At 53.2% G+C, this 26256-nt stretch overlaps 1 protein-coding gene and 1 pseudogene across 1 annotated transcript; both read left to right on the top strand.

Moving 5' to 3' along the window:
* The first annotated feature begins 570 nt into the window (after positions 1–570).
* On the top strand, positions 571–1187 carry LOC104670927 (annotated as a pseudogene).
* An 8489-nt stretch (positions 1188–9676) lies between these two features.
* Positions 9677–19840, top strand: LOC104670926 (ATPase family AAA domain-containing protein 3C-like). Its single transcript, XM_010374290.2, has 12 exons — positions 9677–9751; positions 10725–10801; positions 11036–11105; positions 12831–12986; positions 13563–13622; positions 13890–14015; positions 14324–14448; positions 15254–15305; positions 17439–17509; positions 18695–18862; positions 18990–19098; positions 19661–19840. Exons 1-12 carry the CDS (start codon positions 9677–9679, stop codon positions 19838–19840), a joined length of 1269 nt encoding a protein of 422 aa, XP_010372592.2.
* Positions 19841–26256: the final 6416 nt, after the last annotated feature.

The raw sequence follows: 26256 nt of genomic DNA, 5'->3' as shown, positions 1-26256 counted from the left end.
AGGGTCACTCAGAGGGCTATGTGGGGCTTGGTGTCAAGGGCCCAGGAGTCCCCCTCTGGAGTACCCCACCCCACACTCTCCTGGGGACCCGGGGCAGGCAGCGCCTCCAGAACCCCAGGGCCTGCCCCTGTGATCTCCCATCTCCTGGCTGCAGCTCAGAGAGCCCGGCTCACCTCAGACCCGGGCCTGGCCACTCAGGCTGGGGCTGGTCCTCTGCTCTCAGGTACCACCGTGGACCCTGCTGTCTTTGAGGACCTTTGTCCTGGTCACTGATCTGGCCACTGTACCTCTCCACAAAGGACTGGGTTTGGGCTGAGGGAGGCAGGGGGGCCTTCTGACAGGGCATCAGGGGGCTGCACCCGCTTCCTCAGTCCTTCCCCAGCCAAAGCACGTTCTAAGAATCCCCAGCATCTGCGGGGCATGGCTCCAGCAGCTCCTTGGCCGCGGGGTCCCGTCTTTCCTGGTGGGGCCTCCAATCTCCAGATCTTCCCCATCAGCCAGGGCCGCCCTCCAGGAGCAGAGGAGGAACTGACCGCTGCTCCCTGATCCCCTGCACCACACACAGACGCGATGCGGCCGCAGCAGCTCCGTGCCACGGAGATCACGTCCAGCGGCTTCCGCCTGGCCTGGCCACCCCTCCTGACCGCAGACTCGGGCTAGTACGTGCTGGAGCTGGTTCCCAGTGCCCAGCCGGGGGCTGCGAGACGCCAGCAGCTGCCAGGGAACGCCACGGACTGGACCTGGGCCGGCCTCGACCCAGACACGGACTACGACGTGGCGCTGGTGCCTGAGTCCAACGTGCGTCTCCTGAGGCCCCAGCAACTGCGGGTGCGCAAGCGGCCGGGTGAAGCAGGGCCGGGGGCTGTGCCGGCCCCCACCCAGCTCGCCGCCCTCTCCGCCCCGGAGGAGGTCGGGCCTGAGCGCATCGTCATCTCCCACACCCGACCGCGCAGCCTCCACGTGAGCTGGTGAGCTGGGCCCCAGCGCTGGGCGCAGCCGCCGCGCTGGGCTACCAGGTGCAGTTCGGGCCGCCAGGCACCGCTTACCTGGTGACCGTGACCGCCGCCTTCCGCTCGGGCGGCGAGAGCGCCCTGTCGGCCAAGGCCTGCACGGCCGACGGCCGGCGCCGGCGACCACGACCCGTGCCCCGTCCTTCGACCCCGGAGACCGCGAGCCGTGAGCCGTAAGCCGGCGTCCCCGCCCTGCCGAGAGGGCCGGCGCCGACCCCAGGGAACCTGTGTCCGGAACACGGTGCGGAGGCGCTCAACTCCGGAGAAGGGTGCAGGTCCGGTCTTTCCCCACATGGACTCCGCACGACCCCAGCCTGTTCCCTGTGGCCACAGGGCCTCCCCGCCTGGCACCTGCCCTCCAGGGCTGGGGCCTCGCCTGGTGGGACCGCGCAGCAGCTCCGGCCCCATCCCGGCCCCGAGTCAGGCGTGGTGTCGGCTCGTGGGTGGTGTTGAGAGCATCAGACCCAGGACTGTCCAGGGAGGAGCCCCGGTCAGACTCCCACGTGTGAAGACTCGGCCCCAGGTTGTAAGGGCTGGCCTGGGGTGGGCAGCTTGGGCCCTGCACGCTGATAGGAAGTGGAAGGGGAATCGCGGGAGAAGCTGGCCCAGGTCAGGTCCCCAAAGGCTTCTGAAGTAAAGGAAGGGCAGGTAGGGGCACCTAGACGCTGGTGGTGTGGCCAGGTTGCTCAGCCAGCCGGGAGGGCAGCGCCTGCTGGGGACGGTGGCCCTGCCTTCATGCCCAGGACACCAGCTGGGTCCAGCTAGCAGCCCCTGAGAATCAGAGGAATGGGGCAGAGCTGGGCATTCAGGACCTTGAGGACAGGTGACCCCACCCACCCACCCACCTCCACCGTCAGGCCCCGGGACCGCACTGACAGGAAGCCTTGAGTGGGAGCGCTTCCCAGGGGCTGCAGGGACGACGCTCTCCAGGGAGGCCCCAGCGACCACACCATCTTTTGGCTGTGAGAGGTCTTGCCCCTGGGCCACATCCTGTCACTATTCACTACTCTGGGGCCCGCGGGCGAGTCGCCTAGGGTGGGGGTGCCTAGCCAGGCACACTCCCTGCCCCGCCTAGTCCTTGGCTTCCAGGACTGGGGTGTCACGCAATGCTCACCTCCCCTCTTCCCCACTAACGTCCCAGACTTTAAAATTCAGTAAATCAGATGTACACCGAGCCTGCAGTCTCCTTAGGATGCTTTCCTCCTCCACAAACAGCAGCCACGGACAGGACAGCTTGTGAAGTTCTCCTCCGCCTTTTGGGGTGTCCGAGGAGAGGAGGTGGAGCTGTCCCCTCCCAGTGCCAGGCCTTTTTGGTCCCCCTGTGCACCCTTTATTCAGAGAGGCTGGGCCCCCTTCCTGTGGGGCTGTGCCCAGGGCAGGTGGCTGGAATGCAGAGGACAAGGGGGCTGGGGCCTCTGCAGGGCCATTCCCACCACAGCCTCTGCCACGACCCATAGCCCTGGGCCCAGCCACATGCGGGCTCCCTCTGCTGGCAAAGCCGCACCCTGCACCGCGTGGGGTCCACTGCCCCTTTCCCCACGTGGACTCACGTGACCCCAGGAACTGCAGCATTGAGGTGGTCTCAGTCCCTCCCTCAGACCGGTGGGCGTTGTGCCAAGGGCCTCCTTCGGGACAGCTGGCCTTGGCACTGTCTCCCAAGAACCCAGCTCTGTGTATCCCATGGCCCCACCAGACACCCAAGTCCGCACCACCCACCAGCTGGGTGTGGTGACCATTCGTGGGGGGCTGGCTGCGGTCAGGCTCACCACACAGAGTTTGCCCTCCAGTGTGATTATAAGTCAGACACAGTAGGCGCCCCTGCTTGTGTGTGCAGGAGGTGTCTGTGGGGGGCCCCAGCTGGCCGGGCTTTGGGTTTCTCCTGAGCTCCCCTCAGCCCCCAAGTCAGGCCACAGAGGCCTGAGCAGGACCCTGGGGCTGTGTGTGTCACTGCAGATGGTGTGCTCACAATTGCACTGCTGGTCAGCAGGTGGCCAGGGTCTCAGGCTCGGGTCTCCAGTCCCACCTCCTGTCGAGGAGTAGACTTTCCTTCATGCAGCCCCTGCCCCCTACCCCATTCTCCAGGGTGATGGCAGATCTGAGCCCATGGTCACCTGAGAGGAGAGGTCCCTTGCACACCGAGCCCAGGCCCAGCTCACGGAGTGCCCTGCGGGTGGCAGCGGGGCACCACGGGCTCATTCCTGATGGCCTCGGTGGCTTCTGTGGATGACTCAGACCCACATGAGAAGCTGGGAGGGGCTCCAGCTCTGCAGTCCCAGAGGGCAGATCGGTGGCCCTGGCCACAACCCTGCTCCCCACATACCCCTCTGGCAGAGGCTCTACCTCCCTTCTGCCCATCTCTGCACACCAAGGCCGAGCACAGCACAAGGACTCACAGAGAGGGTGAAAAGGCACTGCCGCCTCCATCTCCGTGTCAAGGAATGCCCCTTCCAGAAGCCCTCGTCTGGGAAGTGCTGCCCCTTATGTAGCCCCAGGCATTTTGAAGTCTTCGAATCTGTACCAAGTCTGCAAACAACTCTGGCCCCGGAGTGCTCCATCCAGGCCTCTGTGAACCTGCTGTCCCGTGGCTCCTCCACCTCCCCTGACACAATCCTGGCACCGACTCAGTCCACTCAGGGTGCAGCACAGAGGCTGACACCCACCAGGACTTCCTTGCCAAGGGCCTGACCACATTACGAGGCCACTGCACGCTTTTCGACATGCACCTGGAAATCAGGAAGGGCCCTACTGTGGTTGCTTCTAGTTGAGACAACAAGAGCGACAATGTCGTGATCCACGTGACAGGTGTTCAGAAGGCCAAGGGCCGGCAGGGCTGGGGAGAGCCCTGGGCACTTTGAGGAGATCCCGGAGGGAGGCTGCTCCCACATCTGAAGAGAACCAACCTGAGGGTTTCACGCTGGCTGCGTGCCAGACCAGTCCCTGATAGGTTGTGCAAGGTCCTTTGCTGGACAGCCCTTTGCTGGCCACTGAAAGGGGAGGCAGAGAGGGCTGAAATTTGGGTCCATGCCTCCATGAGCGATGACAGAGCAGCCGCTCTCCAGCATGTGAAACTCTCCAGACACGCCGGGCGCGGTGGCTCACGCCTGTAATCTCAGCACTTTGGGAGGCCAAGGCGGGTGGATCACGAGGTCAGGAGTTCAAGACCAGCCTGGCCAAGATGGTGAAACCCCATCTCTACTAAAAATACAAAAACATTAGCCGGGTGTGGTGGCACGCACCTGTAATCTCAGCTACTCTGGAGGCTGAAGCAGAGAACTGCTTAAACCTGGAGGGGCGGAGGTTGCAGTGAGCCGAGTTCAGGCCACTGCCCTCCAACCTGGGCAACAGAGCGAGACTCCAACTCAAAAAAAGCAAAAGACAAAGAAACTCTCCAGAGAGAGCTGTTCGTGAGAAGCCAGACAGAGGCCTGGGGTCTCAGTCCAGATTTCTAGGAAGTGGGGTGGCCACGCGTGGGGCACGCTGCTGGGAACCACCTAGGGAAGCTGCTTGCCGCCCTGTTTCTATGGTGACAGTAATAAACCAAGTCAAATTCCCGAGGCACAGTCCACATGACAGCCTCCCGCCAGAGAGGGGACAGTTTAGGACGATCATCTTCAGGGCATAGCTGTGTGTTTCCTGCTTTTTTTTTCTTTTTGAGACGGAGTCTTGTTCTGTCACCCAGGCTGGAGTGTGGTGGTGCGATCTCAGCTCACTGCAACCTCTGCCTCCCAAGTTCAAGTGATTCTCCTGCTTCAGCCTCCTGAATAGCTGTTATTACAGGTGCCACCATGCTCGGCTAAATTTTGTATTTTTAGTAGAGACGGGGTTTCTCCATGTTGGTCAGGCTGGTCTTGAACTCCTGACCTCAGGTGATCCAACCACCTCGGCCTCCCAAAGTGCTGGGATTACAGGTGTGAGCCACCACTCCTGGCAACAACTTTTTAAGGAATGGGGTTCTTCCTATGTTACCCGGGCTGTTCTCAAACTCCTGACCACAAAGGATTCTCTTGCCTTGGCCTCCCACAATACTGGGAATGCAGACAAGAGCCACCGTGCCAGCCTGGCACTGCTGCTTTCATTTGCCTCTCATGAATCAGTGCACTTTGAGGAGTGTTGGCAGGGGCTGACAGGTTTCAGGGAGCCCTATGGAGAACCGTGAGCCCTGCTTTTGGTGGGTGATTGGAGGCGACCATCTACCCAGGGCCATACACTGGGCACTGTGGCTCAGGAGAGCCTGGTTGGGCAGTTCTTTTGGTTGTGCCAGGGCCTACCAAGTGGGGAAGGAGGAGGGGCCCATGCTGGCCCAGGCTGAGACCAGAACTAGTGGGTCCTTTTAGAAGGCAGAGAGAAAGAACGGGAATGGGACCAGCCCCTCCCTCCTGAAGGCCGGGCCCCCTGAGAAGAACGAGGCTGCAGAGTGATGTGGGGGCCAGCGGTGACTTCATACCACACTGTTCTCAGGTGTAAGAGGGCCCGCTTCTGCCCAGGCATTGTCCATGGAAGACACGCAGCCGGCCACTGCAGCCTCAGTCCTGGGATGCCCTGCGGCTGGGTCACAGGGGGCCACAGTCCACACTGGGAGGCCACAGTCCTGTCGTGCCATGCAGCTCCCTGTCCCCAGAGGTCTGCTCAGATGCAGAGATCAGAAACCACATTCACTGCCTGAATTCTGGGAGCAGAGCCCGCTACCCACTGCCTGGCTGGGGCCTACCCTGGGACTCCCGCCCCTGTTCCCGCTGGCCCGGGCTTCTGGAGGCTGCTGCGTCCCTATCCTGGCTCAAGGTCCAGGCTGCATCTGGAACCTGCACGGTCACTCCTCCAGGTCCTCAATGCTGGAGGACTCTCTCAGACAGGAAACCTTTGCTTTGGGCGCAGGGCAGGGTGTAAGGATGGTCACGGGGAGTCGCAGGGGAAAACAACCCAGTGCAATTGCACAGAGCCTCATATTGGCCAATGAAACATAAACTGGTTTCTGCACTTTGTGTCCTTAGGAAGGGTGTGGGGTGTTGGTGGAAGTAGGAAACAGAAGAAGAGCTTGGGCCTGCAGCGGGTCTGTCAGAGAGCAGACAGAACCCTGGGAGCTGCAGTGCTTGGAGGGAGGCGGTTTACCTCTGCCCACTCTCTGCATTTCTCTCTCTCTCATTTTCCTTTCAGAGATGGGTTCTTTCTTTCTTTCTTTTTTTTTTTTTTTTGAGACGGAGTTTTGCTCTGTCACCCAGGCTGGAGTGCAGTGGCTGGATCTCAGCTCCTTGCAAGCTCTGCCTCCCGGGTTTACACCATTCTCCTGCCTCAACCTCCCGAGTAACTGGGACTACAGACGCCTGCCACCTCGCACGGCTAGTTTTTTTGTATTTTTTAGTAGAGACGGGGTTTCACCGGGTTAGCCAGGATGGCCTCGATCTCCTGACCTCCTGATCCACCCGTCTCGGCCTCCCAAAGTGCTGGGATTACAGGCTTGAGCCACCGTGCCCGGCCTTAGAGATGGGTCCTTACTCTGATCCCAGGCTGGAGTGCAGTGGTGTGATTATAACTGAAATCTAAGTTCTTTAGTCTTTGGCAGAGGCAAGAATATGATGCCTTCTATCTGTTCAAACCCAGTTTTCCATTTGCCTTTGTTAATTAAATGACTTGTTTTATATTTGACAAAATAAATTTGGAGACTTTGTAAAGCCATGGGGTGAGACTGCCCATCAGTATTGCTATTTTCCACCAGAATCAGGGTCTCTCACTCAAAGGCAAAGATCTCGTGACCTCGTGTTTTGACCACCTTGGCCTCCTGAAGTGCTGGGATTACAGGAGTGAGCCACTGGGCCCAGCCACATTCTTTTAAACTGTCTAAAAAAAAAAAATGTTATAGGCCCTTTATCTTTTCCTTGCTGTGTATTAAATATTCGGGTAAGATTCTGGGTTCGGGGAATGGATTCTTTAATCCCCTTTATGATTAACTCCCTGAGGCCCTGCATATTTTCTCAATGGGCCACCTCGCCCGGACGGAAGATTTTTTTTTTTTTGAGATGGAGTCTCACTCTGTCACCCAGGCTGGAGTGCAGTGGCACGATCTCGGCTTACTGCAAGGGCTGCCTCCCGGGTTCACACCATTCTCTTGCCTCAGCCTTCAGAGTAGCTGGGACTACAGGCGCCCACCACCGCGCCCAGCTAATTTTTTTGTATTTTAGTAGACATGGGATTTCACCCTTAGCTAGGATGATCTCGATCTCCTGACCTCGTGATTCAACCACCTCGGTCTCCCAAAGTGCTGGGATTGCAGGCATGAGCCACCTCGTCCAGACACATTTTTTAAATCTGTCTACAAAAAAAGTTATAGGCCTTTTATCTTTTCCTTGCTGTTTATTAAATATTGGGGTAAGATTTTGGGTTCGGGGCATGGATTCTTTAATCCCCTTTATGATTAACTCCCTGAGGCCCTGCATATTTTCTCAATGGGCCACCTCACCCGGACGGAAGTTTTTTTTTTTTTTTTTTTTTGAGACGGAATGTCACTCTGTGACCCAGGCTGGAGTGCAGTGGCACGATCTCAGCTCACTACAAACTCCGCCTCCCAAGTTCACACAGCCATCTTCCTGCCTCAGCCTCCCGAGTAGCGGGGATTACAAGCGCCCGCCACCACGCCCGGCTGATTTTTTGTATTTTTAGTAGAGATGGGGTTTCACCGTGTTAGCCAGGATGGTCTCCATCTCCTGACCTCATCATCAGCCCACGTGGGCCTCCCAAAGTGCTGGGATTACGAGTGTGAGCTGCCACACCTGGCCAAAGATGTTTATGGTAAAATTTTGTGATGGGAAAACTGTCATTCCAGAAAAATTTGAGACCTAATGTGTAGGCCTCAGCAGCTTGGAGAATACGTACTTCTGTCTGAGAACACCCAAACGTCGACCTATGTTAGTTCCCCACTAGGAACAAAATGTAACTGGGGACGTTGTCCTACGTTTGCCCTCGTCACCCTGGGCATGTTGGCTGGTATCCGATTCTTATGGATTCCCGTTCTTGCTTGCTCGTGCCTGATAGCAGATCAATGACAATAGATATTGGAAGCTTAGGAAAAGCATTTGTAACGTGAAAAAATAGAGGACACTTTAGCCATCGCCTGACTTTCCATTGAATTGCGAAATTGTCTCCTCCCATCCACGTGGGATGGCCTTCCTGATGTGGCCCTCCAAGACCGTCCCTGGGGGATAAAACCCCACAAATGTACCTGCCTCTGTGCTGGGGATGGGCCTCGTCACACCAGGTCTGACTGGGAAGGAGGATGGTGAGGCAGTGTGGGGAAAAGAAAGATCAGACTGTTACTGTGTCTATCTAGAAAGGAGTAGACATAAGAGACTCCACTTTGTTCTGCATTTGAGATGCTGTTAATCTGTGACCTTGCCCCCAACCTTGTCCTTGCAAGACACATGTGCTGTGGTGACTCAAGGTTTAAAGGATTTTGGGCTGTGCAGGGTGTGCTTTGTTAAACAAGTGCCTCAAGGCAGTATGCTTGTGAAAAGTCATCACCTGGTCAGGCGAGGTGTCTCAAGCCTGTAATCCCAGCACTTTGGGAGGCCAAGAAGGGCGGATCATGAGGTCAGGAGATCGAGACCATCCTGGCTAATGCGGTGAAACCCCATCTCTACTAAAATATAAGAAAACCTAGCCAGGCGAGGTGGCAAGCGCCGGTAGTCGGAGCTACTCTGGAGGCTGAGGCAGGAGAATGGCGTAAATCCGGGAGGCGGAGCTTGCAGTGAGCTGAGATCCAGCCACTGCACTCCAGGCTGGGCGACAGAGCGAGACTCCATCTCAAAAAAAAAAAAAAAAAGTCATCACCATTCTCTTAATCTCAAGTACCCAGGGACACGTACACTGCCAAAGGTCACAGGGACCTCTGCCTAGGAAAGCTAGGTATTGTCCAAGCTTTCTCCCCATGTGATAGCCTGAAATATGGCCTCATGGGAATGGAAAGACCTGATCGTCCCCCAGCCTGACACCTATGAAGGGTCTGTGCTGAGGAGGACTAATATAAGAGGAAAGAAGGCCTCTTGGCAGTTGAGATAGAGAAAAGCATCTGTCTCCTGCCTGTCCCTGGGCAATGGAACATCTCGGTGTAAATCCCGATTGTATGTTCTGTTTACTGAGAAAGGAGAAAACCGCCTTAGGGTGAAAGGTGGGACGTGCTAGCAGCAATGCTGCTCTTTATGCACTAAAAAGATTTATAGAGATGTTTGCATATGCATATCAAGGCACTTTTCCTTAAACTTATGTCACAGAGATCTTTATTCATATGTCTTACTACTGACCTTCTCCCAAGATGATCCTATTATCATGCCACTTCCCTTTTTCTAAGATGGTGAAGATAATGATCAATAAATACTAAGGGAACTCAGAGACCCGTGCCAGCGTGGGTCCTCTGTATGCTGAGCGCCGGTCCCCTGGGCCCACTTTTTCTTTCTCTATAGTTTGTCTCTGTGTCTCATTTGTTTTCTCAAGTCTCTCGTTCTACCTACAGAGAAACGCCCACAGGTGTGGAGGGGCAGGCCACCCCTTCAGGCAGGGCTGGGGGCTTTGGGGTCCAGGTGTGGCTGTGGATTCCAGAAAGCCCCCTGCCTGGTGTGCATGCCTGCCCAGTCATCCATGTATCCTAATACCTGTCATCCATGCCTCTGTGCCCACAGGCCATGTCAAAGGATGCCGTGACTCTGGTGCAGATGCAGGGGCCGACTTTGCAGCCAGAGCAACAGTCCAAGCTCAAAGTGAGTGGGGCCGGTGTGTGTGGGGAGACAGGGTGTATAGGGGGTTTGCGCATTGAGATTGGTGGGCTACTGCCGGTGGGTAGGGCCAGGGGCGTGTACATGGGCAGCAGTGGGGTGCACGGCCGAGCTTGGGTGCCTCATTCCAAGGGGAGGTGAGAGACGCTGCTGCAGTGCCACCTGAGAGGGAGGACCAGTGTTGGTGAGGGTGTCTGGTCGTCTGAAGGGCCTAGAACTTCTTGACATTCTCACCTCATTTGTTTGAGCTCAGCAGGATTTTTTCTATTTTATTTATTTTGAAACGGAGTCTTGTTCTGTCACCCAGGCTGGAGTGCTGTGGTGTGATCTCAGCTCACTGCAACCTCCGCCTCCCGGGTTCAAGCGATTCTCCTGCCTCAGCCTCCTGAGTAGCTGGGATTACAGGCACTCGCCACCATACTCAAGTAAATTTTGGATTTTTAGTACAGATGGGGTTTCGACATGTTGGCCAGGCTAGTCTTGGACGCCTGACCTCAAGTGATCCACCTGCCTCGGTCTCCCGAAATGCTGGGATTACAGGTGTGAGCTACCACGCCCGGCCCGTCGCCCTCAGTCCTGAGCTCACAGGCGGGGTTCACGTGTTGCCTGTTGTGGCCATTGTAGCTTTAACGTTTAATTGGCAGAAGACAGAGGCTTCCTTCAGCACAGCCTGAATCAGGGCGGTGGTGTTGGGAGGTCTGCCGCGCAGTGGCCCTTCTCAGGAAGCCGCAGTGGGGCTGTTTTCTGCCGCTGGGAAGTTTGGGCTCCTGAAAGCAGCCCCTAGCGACTGCCGTCCCGGCTGATGTCACCTGTGTCTGTGTCAGGCTGTGGCATCCGCAGGGCCCCAGGTGCCCGAGACGCTTGGAGCCCTCCCGTCCTAGGGCAAACACAACCTCTGCATTGGTGTTGAGCATTTTCCTGGTTTTAAAGGCTTTTCTCTTTTTCTGTGGCTTCTCAGCGGCTTGTGAATGAGGAGAACTTACAGAAGCAGGAGGAGTCCGTGCAGAAGCACCATCAGACCTTGGCGTCCATCAGGTGAGCCCTGCCCAGGCCAGCCACAGATGGGGCCCCGTAGGTGTGAGTCGCTGGTCCTAGGCGCTTTCCAGCTCTCCCAAGCCTGGCTACTCCAGCCTGGATCCTTGGTGGGGACACTGCCCCTGTGTCCTGGCAGTACCAGGCAGCAATCTCAGGGCCTCACCCTCAATCCGCTCTTGCTGCGTGGCACGGATCTTCGTGTCTGTACTGGTCACACCACTGCTTCCCCCGCAGGACAGCTGTCAGCATGATTGGTGAAAGATTCCGTGCCTTTGTGACAGACCGGGACACAGTGACAGCCACGGTAAACACTCGTGTCCTGGGCAGTGCTGGCAGGTGGCTGTGGGGCAGCTTGTGGGGGCCTCCTGGAACCCCGGGTCCTGGAGCTCTCCCAGCACTGAACAAGCCCAAATTGGACCTGCTGGTGGGAGCTGCTCCTCCTGCCTCGAGCTGGTAGAAGAAAACGCAGTTGCCAGTCTGGGCCACACAGTGAGACCCCATCTCTACACAGGACACGTGCATGTCATCCCCGCTTCTCAGGAGGCAGAGGCAGGAGAATCACTTGAACCCAGGAGGTGGAGGTTGCAGTGAGCCAAGATCCTGCCACTGCACTCGAGACTTGGGACAGAGCGAGGCTTCTTCTCAAAAAAGAAAGAAAAACAGAAGCTGACCCTGACTCCATTTTGCAGAAATCTTTATGCCTCAGAAAACCCTGAGTTCAAAGTTCACAGATTCCTCTCTGGTTTAAAGCCTCACTCGTTTGTGCTCAGGCGCTGATCTAGTGTGGTGGCACGCCACATCGCACACGACTGCATCCTCCGTGCCCTGCTTCCCAGCACACAGTAGGTGTCTGGCACACAGTGAGCACTTGCTCCATCGTGGTGCCAGCACCCTGAGCTGTGACTGCAGCGCCTGCCCGTGGCATCGCCAGTGTGACAGTTAATGTCGCAGGTGGTGTTGTCACCCGTGTTGGTGAGATGGTGTCACGTGAGGACACGAGGGAGCTGCTTAATGCACTATTGACTTCTGTTTGTATTTAGAGACAGTATCTCACTCTTTCCCCAGGCTGAAGTGCGGTAGCACCATCTCAGCTCACTGCAAGCTCCGCCTCCCGGGTTCATGCCCTCCTCCTGCCTCAGCCTCTCCTGTTGCCAGGAGTACAGGTGCAGGTTGCCATGCCCGGGTAATTTTTCTGTTTTGGTGAAGATGGGTTTTCACCCTCTTGGCCAGGCTGGTCACGAACCCCTGACCTCAGGTGATCTGTCCATCTTGGCCTCCCAAAGTGCTGGGATTACAGGGATGGGCCACCGGGTCTGGCATAAAGGATTTTCTTTTTCTTTTTTTTTGAGATCGAGTTTCACTCTTGTGGCCCAGGCTAGAGTGCAATGACGCAGTCTGGGCTCACTGCAACCTCTGCCTCCCGGGTTCAAGCAATTCTCCTGCCTCAGCCTCCCAAGTAGCTGAGATTACAGGCATGTGCCATCATGCCCAGCTAACTTTTTGTATTTTTAGTAGAAATGGGGTTTCTCCATGTGGGTTAGGCTGGTCTCGAACTCTCAACCGCCTGCTTCGACCTCCCAAAGTGCTGGGATTGCAGGCCTGAGCTACCACGTCCAGCCGGCGTAATTGATTTTTAAAACAAGTTAGAGATTTCGGGTTAGCCTTGCTTTCCAGGAATAAAGTACCATTTTAGTGTCCAAGAAAGTAACAGAGGATGTGGCCCTGTGACATATCTGGCTAGGTCTGCCCAGGGCCCTGCTCAGCGACCGGGGCTTTGCAGGACTTATGCTGCCAGTTGCAGAGAAAATGGCCCTGAGCGAGGGCACTGTGACGGTCCTGCCTGTCTCCTGTATCCGCGTGGCTGTGGGATTCGGGGCCAGGAATTCGGGTTCCTGTGCTGCCAGCACACAGCCCTGTCCTTCTCCCTTGGGCGGAGAGAGGGTGGTGAAGAGATGCAGCCCCGCGCATCTCTCCCTGGAGGAGGGAAGGAGGGTGGGGCAGGCACGCCAGTGCAGTGTCTCTGCTGCAGGTGGTTGCGCTGTCGCTGCTGGCTGTCCAGGTAAAATCATCCAAGAATGCGGCAGCTGCCAGGGCCCACTTCATCGAGGCTGGGCTGTTCAACCCATCCCTGGTGAGCAAGAAGTCTCGCATCACGATGCTGGAGGTGCTGCAGCACCCCTTCCAGGTCTACCCCATGAGCAGAGCCCACCCGCGCACAGTCTCCTGTCCCTGCCCTTTCCCCGGATGACCGGCACCTGCAGGCTGCTTCATGCCTGGGTTTTCCTGTCCGGCGCTGTAGCTTAGGGGTCTGCATCAGTGAGACCCTTCCCCCGTCTGCCTCGGTCTCCCCTGCTCGGGGATCTTGATAGGGCCTGGGAGCACATCGGGATCCTTGCAAGTCCCGGGACTTGGGTGTGCTGCCGTGTGTCAGGGAAGCTGCTACAGTCCACTGTGTCTGGCGACCTCCCTGGGGAGCCACGCAGCTGGCCAGCCCGCAAGGTGCCTGCTCTCCACACGGGGGTGGTGGGGTCTCCACAGGTCACTCGGTGGGTGGTTAATGAAATAAAAGCCAATAAGGAACCAGAAAATGCCCCCAGTCGCAGTAATTGTCACCCAGTGTCCAGGCAGGGCAGGGTTCCAGCTCCTGGCCAGTCCTGGCTGTGCTTTGGGGCAGCTCCGTTTCGGTGTGTTACCGAGCGTGTCTGTGCATTGGTGGCTGTGCCATGGCTGTGGCAGGTGACCCAATGCCCTTCCCCTCCAGCAGGTCCGCCAGCAGCTCCTCAGTCGGCCCCAGGACGTGCTGGAGGGTGTTGTGCTGAGAGTAAGTCGGTGTGCCTGGGACCAGGGAGGTTCAGGGAGGGGTCCCCGGAGCTGGGCCATGCTGTGGCCCTTGTTGGCACTCGTGGTGTCACCCAGGAGCTTTCAGCTTCTGAGATGCAACAGCTTGGACCGTGCCGGGGATAGGCTGTCCGTGAGCTGGGCGGCACTGCGAGGAGTGGAGTCCACAACAGTGCATTGCCACATCCCCAGCCCCTGAGGCTTCCGTGGGCACAGAGTGTGTCCCCCAAGCCCCCGTCTTCCCCGGCAGCCCCGCCTGGAAGCAAAGGTGCGCAACATGGCCATAGCCACAAGGAACACTCAGAAGAACCCCGGCCTGTACAGGAACGTCCTGCTGTACACACCGCCAGGCACCGGGAAGACACTGTTTGCAAAGGTGAGACCACCTGGCTGTGCAGGTGCGCCAGCGGCCGCTGGGGTCTCACCTTCCTGCACGTGTCTGGGGGGCTCAGTCACCTGGGGAATGGACTCCCCTTAGTCCTTTGCCCACTCTCATGTAGGGTCAGCGTGCTGTTGTGGGTAACAACGCCTCCCATCTTCCAGGCAGGGGACGTCTCCTGTTTAGCAGGCTGTGGCTTCCAGGCAGGGACGCCCGGCAGGGGCTCCACACTCCCGGTGGAGTGTGCAGGCTTTGCCGAGGCAGAGGGAACATCTGTTCTGTCTCCCGTCACTCTTCCCGTCTAGAATCTCGCCCTGTACTGTGGCTTGGACTACACCATCATGACTGGTGTGGATGTGGTCCCCATGGGGCGGGAAGGCGTGACCACCATGCGTAAGATGTTTGACTGGGCCAATAGCAGCTGGCGCGGGTGAGACATCCCCACAGCATGGACACAGGCCCTTCACTGTGGCCCAGCAGGCTGCCTTCGGGGAAGGGGTCCAGGTGGCTTTCCGGGACCTCGTGGTCTTTCTGCAGCTCTGTCCTTGTGGCCACACAGGAGGCCCAGCGGAGGGTCCCTCTGAGGGAAGGTCCCGAGTCTGGACCCTGGTGGACATGAGGCCCCCAGCGTGTGGTGGCTGCCAGTGGGATACTTGGCTCAGGGCAGAAGGGAGGTGGGTGGGTGTAGGGGGAGAGGGGTCTTCACAGCTGCAGGGGCGCCTCGTGGGCACCGGCTCCTTTTGGTAGAACCATTTGGAAGTTAGCTGAAGACAGCATGGCACACACCCTTTAATAGGTCCCACAGTGACCCCACGAAGGGCACAGCCGGGGCACCCTTGCGACCTCAGCTGTCCCCGTTGGCACCACGTTCCTCATGGCTGGCACCCTCCCCTCTGGTCTTTGACATTTCACTTTAGAAGATGCTGCCCCTGGTGTGGAGTCTGAGCGGCCGCCAGCGCTGCACTGGGCTGAGTGGGGTTGAAGCCTACGGGGCAGAGTCTGTCGCCCCCATGTGCCATTGGCTTCCCGGGGCCTTGTGAGGCTGGGCCGTGGTCAGCTGCCCAGAGACCAGGCTGATGGGCTTCTGTCAGACCCAGGACTTAAGGCTCCCGATAGGGCAGGGGCTGCACCCCTTGGGGATCTGCCCGCTCGGCTTGCTCCCGCCACAGCCGGATGCTGCTGTGGGCCGCTGCAGGTGTCATTCTCGCCATGCTTGGCCTCCCTCTCGTTCACAGCCTCCTGCTCTTCGTGGATGATGCAGACACCTTCCTTCGGAAGCGAGCCACTGTGAGTGTCACTGAGCCTCTGTCTGGCCACAGGGGGGTGGTGGGGCGACTGCAGCCGTCATCCTGGACCAGGCCGCAGCCCACTGCTCAATTCCTTTTTCCTTAAGTTTTGTGTGAAAACCAGCATTTTTTTTTTTTTTTTTTTTTTTTTTTTTGGTCAACTTAAGGTTTGGATTTTGAGGGTTGTTTTGTTTTGTTTTGTTTTGTTTGTTTTGAGATGTTATCTCCAGTCTCTTGTCGGAGTGGAGTTCAGTGGCACAATCTCAGCTCACTGCAACCTCTGGTTCAAGCTATTCTCCTTCATCCTCCCAAATAGCTGCGATTATAGGCACCTGCCACCACACCCAGCTAATTTTGGTATTTTTTCTACAGATGGAGTTTCACCATGTTGGCCATGATGGTCTAGATCTCTTGACCTCGTGATGCACCTGCCTCAGCCTCCCAAAGTGCTGGTATTACAGGTGTGAGCCACTGCACCTGGTCTATTTTTATTTTTATTTATTTGAGATAAAATCACGCTCTATCCCTTAAGCTGGCTTGAGGTGGTGCAAACTTGGCTCACTGCAACCTCCACCTCCTGGGTTCAAGGTAGTCTCCTGCCTCAGCCCTCACAGTAGCTGGGATTACAGGCATTTGCTACCACACCCAGTTAAGTTTTTTGTATTTTTAGTACAGATTGGGATTCACCATTTTGGTCAGGCTGGTGGAGAACTCCTGACCTCAAATGACCTCCCCGCCTGGCCTCCTGAAATGCTGGCATTACATGTGTGATCCACCACCCCCAGCCATGCAGTTCTTATGTTAAGACAGGGTCTATGTCGCCCAGGCTGGAGTGCAGTGTCACGATCACAGCTCACTGTTGTCTCGACCTTTCAAGCTCAAGCCGTCGTCCTGCCTCAGCCGCCCTCGTAGACAGGACTGCAGGGGCCCAGTGCCATGCCCGGCCTTTTTTGGTTTTTGAGATGGAGTTTTGCTCTTGTTGCCCAGGCTGGTGTATGGTGGCGCAATCTTGGCTTACCACAACCTCCTCCCTCTGGGTTCAAGCAATTCTCCTGCCTCAGCCTCCCAAGTAGCTGCGATTACAGTCATGTACCATCATGCCTGGCTCATTTTGTATTTTTTTTAGTAGAGAAGGGATTTCTCCATGTCGGTCAGGCTAGTCCCAGACTCCTGACCTCAGGTGACCCACTCACCACAGCCTTCCAAATTGCTGGGATTACAGGCGTGAGCCACTGTGCCTGGACCCAGCTAATTTTCTTTTTTTTTTTTTTGAAACGGAGTCTCGCTCTGTTACCCAGGCTGGAGTGCACTGTAAGCTCTGCCTCCCAGGTTCATGGCATTCTCCTGCCTCAACCTCCAGAGTAGCTGGGACTACAGGCGTCCGCGACAACGCCGGGCTAATTTTGTTTTGGATTTTTAAGTAGAGACAGGGTTTCACAGTGTTAGCCACGATGGCCTCGATCTCCTGACCTCGTGATCCGCCCACCTCGGCCTCCCAAAGTCATGGCATAACAGGCGTGAGCCACCGTGCCCGGCCGTTTTTTTGTAATGTTAGTAGAGATGGACTTTCCCCTCCTTACCCAGGCTGGGCTCAAACTTCTGAGCTATAAGAGATGCTCCCGCCTTGACCTTCTGATGTTCTGGGATTATAGATGTGAGCCCCCATTCTGAGGGAGGGTTTTTTATGTTTTTGTTTTTGTTTTTGTTTTTTTTGAGACAGAGTCTCACTCTGTCACTCATGCTGGAGTGCAGTGGTGCAATTTCAGCTCGCTACAACCTCTGCTTCCCAGGTTGAAGTGATTCTCCTGCTTCAGCCTCCCAAGTAGCTGGGACTACAGGTGTGCCACTGTGCCTGGCTGATTCTTGTATTTTTAGTGGAGACGGGGTCTCACCATGTTTGCTAGGATGGCCTCAAACTCCCTGCCTCAGGTGATCTACCCAACTCGGCCTCCCAAAATGCTACATTACGTGCATGAGCCACTGTCCCTGGCCTTGGTCAGGCTTTTGAGTTTAGATCCATGAAAGTGTCACCGCGTCCCTGTTCCCTACAGGAGGGAGGCCTGTGGGACCTTCTGCTGTGGCTGTTTACAAGGCTTTGCTCCTGGTGCCTAAGGCTGGAACCTTCTCTCTGCAGGAGGAGATAAACGAGGACCTCATACACACCCAGAACGCCTTCCTATACCACACGAGGGAGCGCAGCAACAAGTGAGGGAACCCCTTGGGTCCTGGGCCCCTGGGCAGGGCTGTGCAGCCGTCGCCCTTGGTTCCCACCGAGAGACCTCAGGGGCCCTGGATCACAGTGCTGGGCAGCACCCGTGGCCTCAACGTGCCCACCTCAGATGTTCCCTGGGAACGGCCCAGTTCGGGACAGCATGAAGTGTCATTGAACAACATCCGGGGGCCTCCTGGGCAGAGCTGGGGTCAGTCCTGTCCTCACGGCCCTGTGCAATGCCGCCCCAGCTTGCAAGTCCCTCTGCGCCTAGGTTTCCATGCTCCTGTGCCTGCCAGGGAGGTGGTCTGATCGTCTGAGGCTCTGCTGGGACCTCCCTTGGAGGGTGTGGATGCCCTGGGGTGGGAGATGGAGACACATTTGCTCCCACGGGAAGCTGGGCATGAGCAGGTCCTGTGTGTTTGGGCGGAGCCTGGTGCCTTGGCCCCCCACCCAGATGTTGGACGGGGTGCACCCTCCAGGCTTGGGGCCCTCCCCACTTTGTGAGTCCTCCATGAGCTGCTGCCCAGAGGTTCCCAGTAGGTGGATGGCCCCATGGCCAGGCTCCCCAGCCCCTCCCAAATCCCCTAAGTTTGAGTTTTCTTGGTGTCCTGGGCCCCTCCAGCCCCGGTCACGTGTCACACGGACAATCAAGTCCTGCCGGGCGGCCGTGGCCGATTCCTCAGGTGTGTTGGGCTCCCTGGCTCAGCTGCTGCCGGTAGACGCTCCCTGGAGCCCTGGCTCAGGTCCTTCCCAGAGAAGCAGGCCTGGGGCCCTGCCAAGCCTCCACTGCACCCGGGCCCCCGAGGTCCTGCTCCTGGCTCATGTGGCCACTCTTGACATGGACTCTGGGTGCCGCATCCCTGCTCCCAGCACAGCGGGGCTCAGGCAGCAGGAGGGAGTGGTGTTCCCGGCGCTGGCTCTCAGGCTGGGCGAGGGTCAGCGGGGAAGCGCCACACGGGATGAAAACAGAGGCCCAGGTAGCCGGGCAGAAGGACAAGTGGGCGTGGTGGGGCAGGGAGGCAGTGACCAGGGCTGTGCTGCGACCTCCCGGTGTTTCCTGTGCTCACAAGCTGCCGCTTTAGATTCTCCCGGAAAGTCTCCCTGAGGGGGCTGTGGAACCCCTGTTCTCCAGCGGAAGCTCGTCCGGCAGCCCCAGTGTCCTCATCCCCACTCCGCAGATTCATGCTGGTCCTGGCCAGCCGCCACCGCGAGCAGTTACACTGGGACATCCATGACTGCATCGACATGATGGTTCACTTCAACCTGCCGCGGCAGGAGGAGCGGGAGCGCCTAGTGAGAATGTATTTTGAGAAGTATGTTCTTAAGCCGGCCACAGAAGGAAAGCAGTAAGTGTCTCGCCTCACCTGCCCCCTGTCCAGGGACAGTCACTCAGGGCCCACCCCCACGTCTGCGCTCCAGTGGCACCCAGCAGTCCCCATCTCTGGCGTGGGAACTGCCTCCCCTACCCTGTAGTTTTGCGCAGGAGCCTGTGGACCCCAAGGATCCCAGAGGCCACATCCAGGGAGGTCCCGCCACCCTTTCCTCATTCCCACCTGAGAACAGCCTGGTGGCGTCTCTTCGGGTTTGGGCGGCAGAGTCCACCATCACTTACAAACCTTCAACTTATTTTTTTGAGATGAAGTCTCGCTCTTGTCCCCCAGGCTGGAGTGCAGTGGCACGATCTCAGCTGACTGCAACCTCCGCCTCCTGGGTTCACGCGATTCTCCTGCCTCAGCCTCCTGAGTAGCTGCGATTATAGTGCCTGCCACCACACCCAACTACTTTTCGCATTTTTGTAGAGATGCGGTTTCACCATGTTGGCCAGGCTGTTCTCGAAACCCTGACCTCAGGTGATCTGCCCGCCTTGGCCTCTCACAGTGCGGGGATTGCAGATGCGAGCCACTGTGCCCGGCCTCTTCTACGTTCCTCTTCACTACTTGGTGTGTCTAGGACTGGAGAGGGCTGTGAGGAAATCCTGTGCCTGGCCACCCTCAGGCCCTGGCAGTGAGGAGAGGTGATGTGGAGGGTTGCTCTGAGACCCCTATGTTGGGATTCGAGGGAGATGCTCCTCATGAGAGCCCCGTGTAGGGACTGGAGAGGATCCTCATGGTCCCCTGCTGGCCGCTGTCCTGGCCTTCCTCCAGCTGCCACGCCTGGCCCTGGAGCCTCATGGTGTGGGGCGCGGCTCCGGCTGCACTTGTACCGTGAAGCCTTCAGGCTCCCTGTCACTGGTGGTGGGTGCAGAAAGCACTGTGGGCAGAGCCCTCCAGGTGATGAGGATCCCTGGTGCTGCACGCCGGCTGCCTCAGGAGCACTCCAGATGAGCAGAGGCTGCTCCACTTCTTGGCATCCCCAAGTCCCAGGTTTCTGAGTCCTTCTGTGCACCTGCCCTAAATTCCTGCTGTCTGCAGTGACAGCAAAAGCCGCTCTGTTCCACAGAGAGCCTGGTTCCCCTTGTGGGGAAAAGAGAGGTCAGCTTGTTACTGTGTTTATATAGAAAGAAGTAAATTTAAGAGACTCCATTTGGCTCTGTATTTGAGATGCTGTTAATCTGTGACTCTACCCCCAATCCTGTCCTTGCTAGAGACATCGCTGTGGTAATTAAGGTTGAAAAGATTTTAGGCTGTAAGGAATGTGCTTTGTTAGGCAAATGCTTAAAGCCTGCTTGTGGTTGAAGGTCAGTACCATTCTCTTAAATCTCAGTAAAAGAAAAACATCTGTCTCCTGCCCGTCCCTGGGTAAATGGAACATCTCCGTGTATCTGTATGTCTTACTGCTGATTTACTCCCTTATCTTTTGAGCAATAAATACTGAGGGAACTCAGGGGCTGGTGCCGGTGTGGGTCCTCTGTAAGCACAGCACCAGTCCCCTAGGCCCCGCTTTTCTTTCTCTACACTTTGTCTCTGTGTATTATTCTTTTTCTCAAGTCTCTCGTTCCACCTAACGAGAAGCATCCACAGGTGTGGAGGGGCAGGCCACCCCTTCATCTGGTGCCCAACGTGGGGCTTTTCTCTAAGGTGAAGGTACGCTGGAGCGTGGTCATTGAGGACAAGTCGACGAGAGACTCCCGAGTACGTTTACAGTCAGCCTTGCGGTAAGCTTGTGCACTCGGAAGAACCTAGGGTAACAATGGGGCAAACTAAAAGTAAATATGCCTCTTATCGCAGCTTTATAAAAATTCTCTTAAAAAGAGGGGGAGTTAAAGTGTCTACCAAAAATCTAATTACGCTCTTTCAAACAATAGAACAGTTTTGTCCATGGTTTCCAGAACAGGGAACTTTAGATCTAAAAGATTGGGAAAAAATTGGCAAAGAATTAAAACAAGCAAGTAGGGAAGGTAAAATCATCCCACTTACAGTATGGAATGATTGGGTCATTGTTAAAGTAGCTTTAGAACCGTTGCAAACAGAAGAAGATAACATTTCAATTTCTGATGTCCCTGAAAGCTGTGCAGTAGATTGTAAAAAAGAGGCAGGGATACAATCCCAGAAAGGAAAAGAAAGTTCACACTGTAAATGTGTAGCAGAGCCGGTAATGGCTCAGTCAACACAAAATGTTGACAATAATCAATTACAGGAGGTAATATATCCTGAAACGTTAAAATTAGGGGGAAAAAAACCAGGATTAGTAGAGCCATCAGAGTCTAAACCACGATGGCCAACTCCTCTTACAACAGCTCAGATGCCTGCAACCTTAGAACCTCAAATGCAGGTTAAACAAGTACAAACTCCAAAAGAAGATCAAATCGAAAAAGATAGAGTCTCTGTCATGGCAATGCCAATCCAAATACAGTGTCCACAGTATCAACAGGTAGAAAGTAAGATTCAGCCACCAGTAGCCTATCAATACTGGCCGCCAGCTGAACTGCAGTATCTGCAGCCTCTAGAAAATCCGTATGGACAGCCAGGAGCATTGCCAGTGCCACAGGGCAGGGCGCCATATCCTCAGCCGCCCACCATGAGACTTAATCCTACAGCACCGCCTAGTACACAAGGTAGTGCAATACATAAAATTATCGATGAGGCAAGAAAACAGGGAGATATTGAGGCATGGCAATTCCCAGTAATATTAGAAGCAAGACCACCTGGAGAAGGGGCCCAAGAGGGAGAACCTCCCGTAGCTGAAGCCAGATGTCAGTCCTTTTCTATAAAAATGCTAAAAGAAATGAAAGAAGGAGTAAAACAGTATGGACCCAACTCTCCTTACATGAGAACATTATTAAATTCCATTGCTCATGGACATAGACTCATTCCTTATGATTGGGAGATTCTGGCAAAATCATCACTCTCACCCTCTCAATTTTTACAATTTAAGACTTGGTGGATTGATGGGGCACAAGTGCAGGTCCGAAGAAATAGGACTGCCAATCCTCCAATTAACATAGATGCAGATCAACTATTAGAAATAGGTCAAAATTGGAGCACTGTTGACCAACAAGCAATAATGCCAAATGAGGCCATTGAGCAAATCAGGGCTATCTGCCTTAGGGCCTGGGAGAAAATCCAAGACCCAGGAACTGCCTGCCCTTCCTTTAATACAGTAAGACAAGGCTCAAAAGAGCCCTACCCTGATTTTGTAACAAGACTTCAAGATGCTGCTCAAAAGTCAATTACCGATAAAAATGCCCGTAAAGTCATAGTGGAGTTGATGGCATATGAAAACGCCAATCCAGATTGTCAATCAGCCATCAAGCCATTAAAAGGAAGGGTTCCCACAGGATCAGATGTAATCTCAGAGTATGTTAAAGCCTGCGATGGAATTGGAGGAGCTATGCATAAAGCTATGCTTATGGCTCAAGCAATCACAGGAGTTGCTTTAGGAGGACAAGTGAAAACATTTGGGGAAAAATGCTATAATTGTGGTCAAATTGGTCATCTAAAAAAGAATTGCCTAGTCACAAATAAACAAAATGTAACTACTCAAGTTACTACAACAACAGATAAAGGGCCACCTGGCCTATGTCCAAGATGTAAAAGGGGAAAACATTGGGGTAATCAATGTCGTTCTAAATTTGATAAAAATGGACAACCACTGTCGGAAAACGAGAGGAGGGGCCAGCCTCAGGCCCCGCAACAAACTGGGGCATTCAAAATTCAACCCTTTGTTCCTCAGGGTTTTCAGGAACAACAACCCCTACTGTCGCAAGTGTCTCAGGGAATAAGCCAGTTATCACAATACAGCAATTATCCCCCGCCACAAGTGGCAGTGCAGCAGTAGATCTATGTACTTTACAAGCAGTCTCTCTGCTTCCAGGGGAGCCTCCACAAAAAATCCCCACAGGGGTATACGGCCCATTGCCTGAGGGGACTGTAGGACTAATCTTAGGAAGATCAAGTTTAAATCTAAAAGGAGTTCAAATTCATACTGGTATGGTTGATTCAGACTATAAAGGAGAAATTCAATTGTTTATTAGTTCCTCAATTCCTTGAAATGCCAGTCCAGGAGACAGAATTGCTCAATTATTACTCCTACCTTATATTAAAATTAGAAACAGTGAGATAAAAAGAACAGGAGGGTTCGGAAGCACTGATCTGGCAGGAAAGGCTGCCTATTGGACAAGTCTGGTCTCTGAGAGCAGACCTGTGTGTAAGGCCATTATTCAAAGAAAACAGTTTGAAGGGTTAGTAGACACGGGAGCAGATATCTCTGTCATTGCTTTAAATCAGCGGCCAAAAAATTGGCCTAAACAAAAGACTGTTACAAGACTTGTCGGCGTAGGCACAGCTTCAGAAGTGTATGAAAGTACAATCATTTTACATTGTTTAGGGCCAGATAATCAAGAAAGTACTGTTCAGCCAATGATTACTTCAATTCCTGTTAATCTATGGGGTCGAGATTTGTTACAACAATGGGGTGCAAAAATCATTATGCCTGCTCCATTATACAGCCCCATGAGTCAAAAAATCATGACTAAAATGGAATATATACCAAAAAAAGGGATTAGAAAAAAATAAAAATGGCATTAAAGTCCCAATTGAGACTAAGAAAAATCAAAAAGGAAAAGGAATAGGGTATCCTTTTTAGGGGCGGCCACTGTAGAGCCTCCTAAACCCATTCCATTAACTTGGAAAACAGAAAAACCGGTATGGGTAAATCAATGGCCGCTACCAAAGCAAAACTGGAGGCTTTACACTTATTAGCAAAGAAACAATTAAAAAAGGGACACATTGAGTCTTCATTCTCACCCTGGAATTCTCCTGTATTTGTAATTCAAAAAAAATCAGGCAAATGGCGTATGTTAATGTACTTAAGAGCCGTAAACGCTGTAATTCAACCCATGGGGCCTCTCCAACCTGGATTGCCCTCTCCGGCCATGATCCCAAAAGACTGGCCTTTAATTATAATTGATCTTAAGGATTGCTTTTTTACCATTCCTCTGACAGAGCAAAATTGTAAAAAATTTGCCTTTACTATACCAGCCATAAATAATAACCAGCCACCAGGTTTCAGTGAAAAGTATTACCTCAGGAAATGCTTAATAGTCCAACTATTTGTCAAACTTTCATAGGTCAAGTCCTTCAACCAGTTAGAGACAAATTTTCAGATTGTTATATCATTCACTATATTGATGATATTTTATGTGCTACAAAAACAAGAGACAAATTAATTGACTGTTACACATTTCTACAAGGAGAGGTGGCCAGCGCAGGACTAACAATAACATCTGATAAGATCCAAACCTCTGCTCCTTTTCGTTATTTAGGGATACAAATAAAAAATAAAAAAATTAAGCCACAAAAAATAAAAATAAAAAAAGACACATCAAAAACATTAAATGACTTTCAGAAATTGTTAGGCGATATTAATTGGATTCGGCCAACTCTAGGCATTCCTACTTATGCCATGTCAAATTTGTTCTCTATCCTAAAAGGAGATCCAGACTTAAACAGTAGAAAAATATTAACCCCAAAGGCAACAAAAGAAATTAAATTAGTAAAAGAAAAAATTCGGTCAGCACAAATAAGTAAAATAGATTCTTTAGCCCCACTCCAACTTTTGATTTTTGCTACTGCACATTCTCCAACAGGCATCATTGTTCAAAATACTGATCTTGTGGAGTGGTCATTCCTTCCCCACAGTACAATTAAAACTTTTACATTGTACTTGGATCAAATAACTACATTAATTGGTCAGACAAGATTACAAATAATAAAATTGTGTGGTAATGACCCAGACAAAATAGTTGTTCCTTTAACCAAGGAACAAGTTAAACAAGCCTTTATCAATTCTGGTACATGGCAAATTGGCCTTGCTGATTTTGTTGAAATTATTGATAATCATTACCCCAAAACAAAAATCTTCCAATTTTTAAAATTGACTACTTGGATTTTACCTAAAATTACCAGACATAAACCTTTAAAAAATGCTCTGACAGTATTTACTGATGGTTCCAACAATAAAAAAGTGGCTTACACAGGGCCAAAGAAACAAGTAGTCAAAACTCAATATCAATCAGCTCAAAGGGCAGAGTTGGTTACAGTCATTACAGTGTTAGAAGATTTTAATCAACCTGTTAATATTATATCAGATTCTGCATATGTAGTACAGGCTACAAGGGATGTTGAGACAGCTCTAATTAAATATAGCATAGATGACCAGTTAAACCAGCTGTTCAATTTGTTACAACAAACTGTAAGAAAAAGAAATTTCCCATTTTATATTACTCATATTCGAGCACACACTAATTTACCAGGACCTTTAACTAAAGCAAATAAACAAACTGACTTACTGGTATCCTCTACATTCATAAAAGCACAAAAACTTCATGCTTTGACTCATGTAAATGCAACAGGGTTAAAAAACAAATTTAATGTTACATGGAAACAGGCAAAAAATATTGTACAACATTGTACCCAGTGTCAAGTACTACACCTGCCCACTCAAGAGGCAGGAGTTAATCCCAGAGGTCTGTGTCCTAATACATTATGGCAAATGGATGTTACCCATGTACCTTCATTTGGGAAATTATCATATGTTCATGTAACAGTTAATACTTATTCACATTTCATATGGGCAACATGCCAGACAAGAGAAAGTACTTCCCATGTTAAAAAACATTTATTATCTTGTTTTGCTGTAATGGGAGTTCCAAAAAAAATTAAAACTGACAATGGACCAGGTTATTGTAGTAAAGCTTTCCAAAAATTCTTAAATCAGTAAAATATTACACATACAACAAAAATTCCTTATAATTCCCAAGGACAGGCCATAGTTAAAAGAGCTAATAAAACACTCAAAACTCAGTTAGTTAAACAAAAAGAAGGGGGAGACAGTAAGGAGTGTACCTCTCCTCAGATGCAGCTTAATCTAGCACTCTATACTTTAAATTTTTTAAACATTTATAGAAATCAGACTACTACTTCTGCAGAACAACATCTTACTGGTAAAAAGAACAGTCCACATGAAGGAAAACTGATTTGGTGGAAAGACAACAAAAATAGGACATGGGAAATAGGGAAGGTGATAACCTGGGGAAGAGGTTTTGCTTGTGTTTCACCAGGAGAAAATCAGCTTCCTGTTTGGATACCCACTAGACATTTGAAGTTCTACAATGAACCCATCGGAGATGCAAAGAAAAGCGCCTCCACGGAGATGGAAACACCGCAATCGAGCACCATTGACTCGCATGATGAATCAAGTGGTGATATCAGAAAAACAGATGAAGTCACCACACACCAAGAAGGTGGAGCTGCCGACCTGGGCACAGTTAAAGAAGCTGACACTGTTAGCTAGAAAAAGC

Source organism: Rhinopithecus roxellana, chromosome 12, assembly GCF_007565055.1.
Source record: "Rhinopithecus roxellana isolate Shanxi Qingling chromosome 12, ASM756505v1, whole genome shotgun sequence".
Lineage (NCBI taxonomy): Eukaryota > Metazoa > Chordata > Mammalia > Primates > Cercopithecidae > Rhinopithecus > Rhinopithecus roxellana.
Note: the sequence above shows the minus strand (reverse complement) of the source record. Positions and strands in the feature narration are given on the sequence as shown.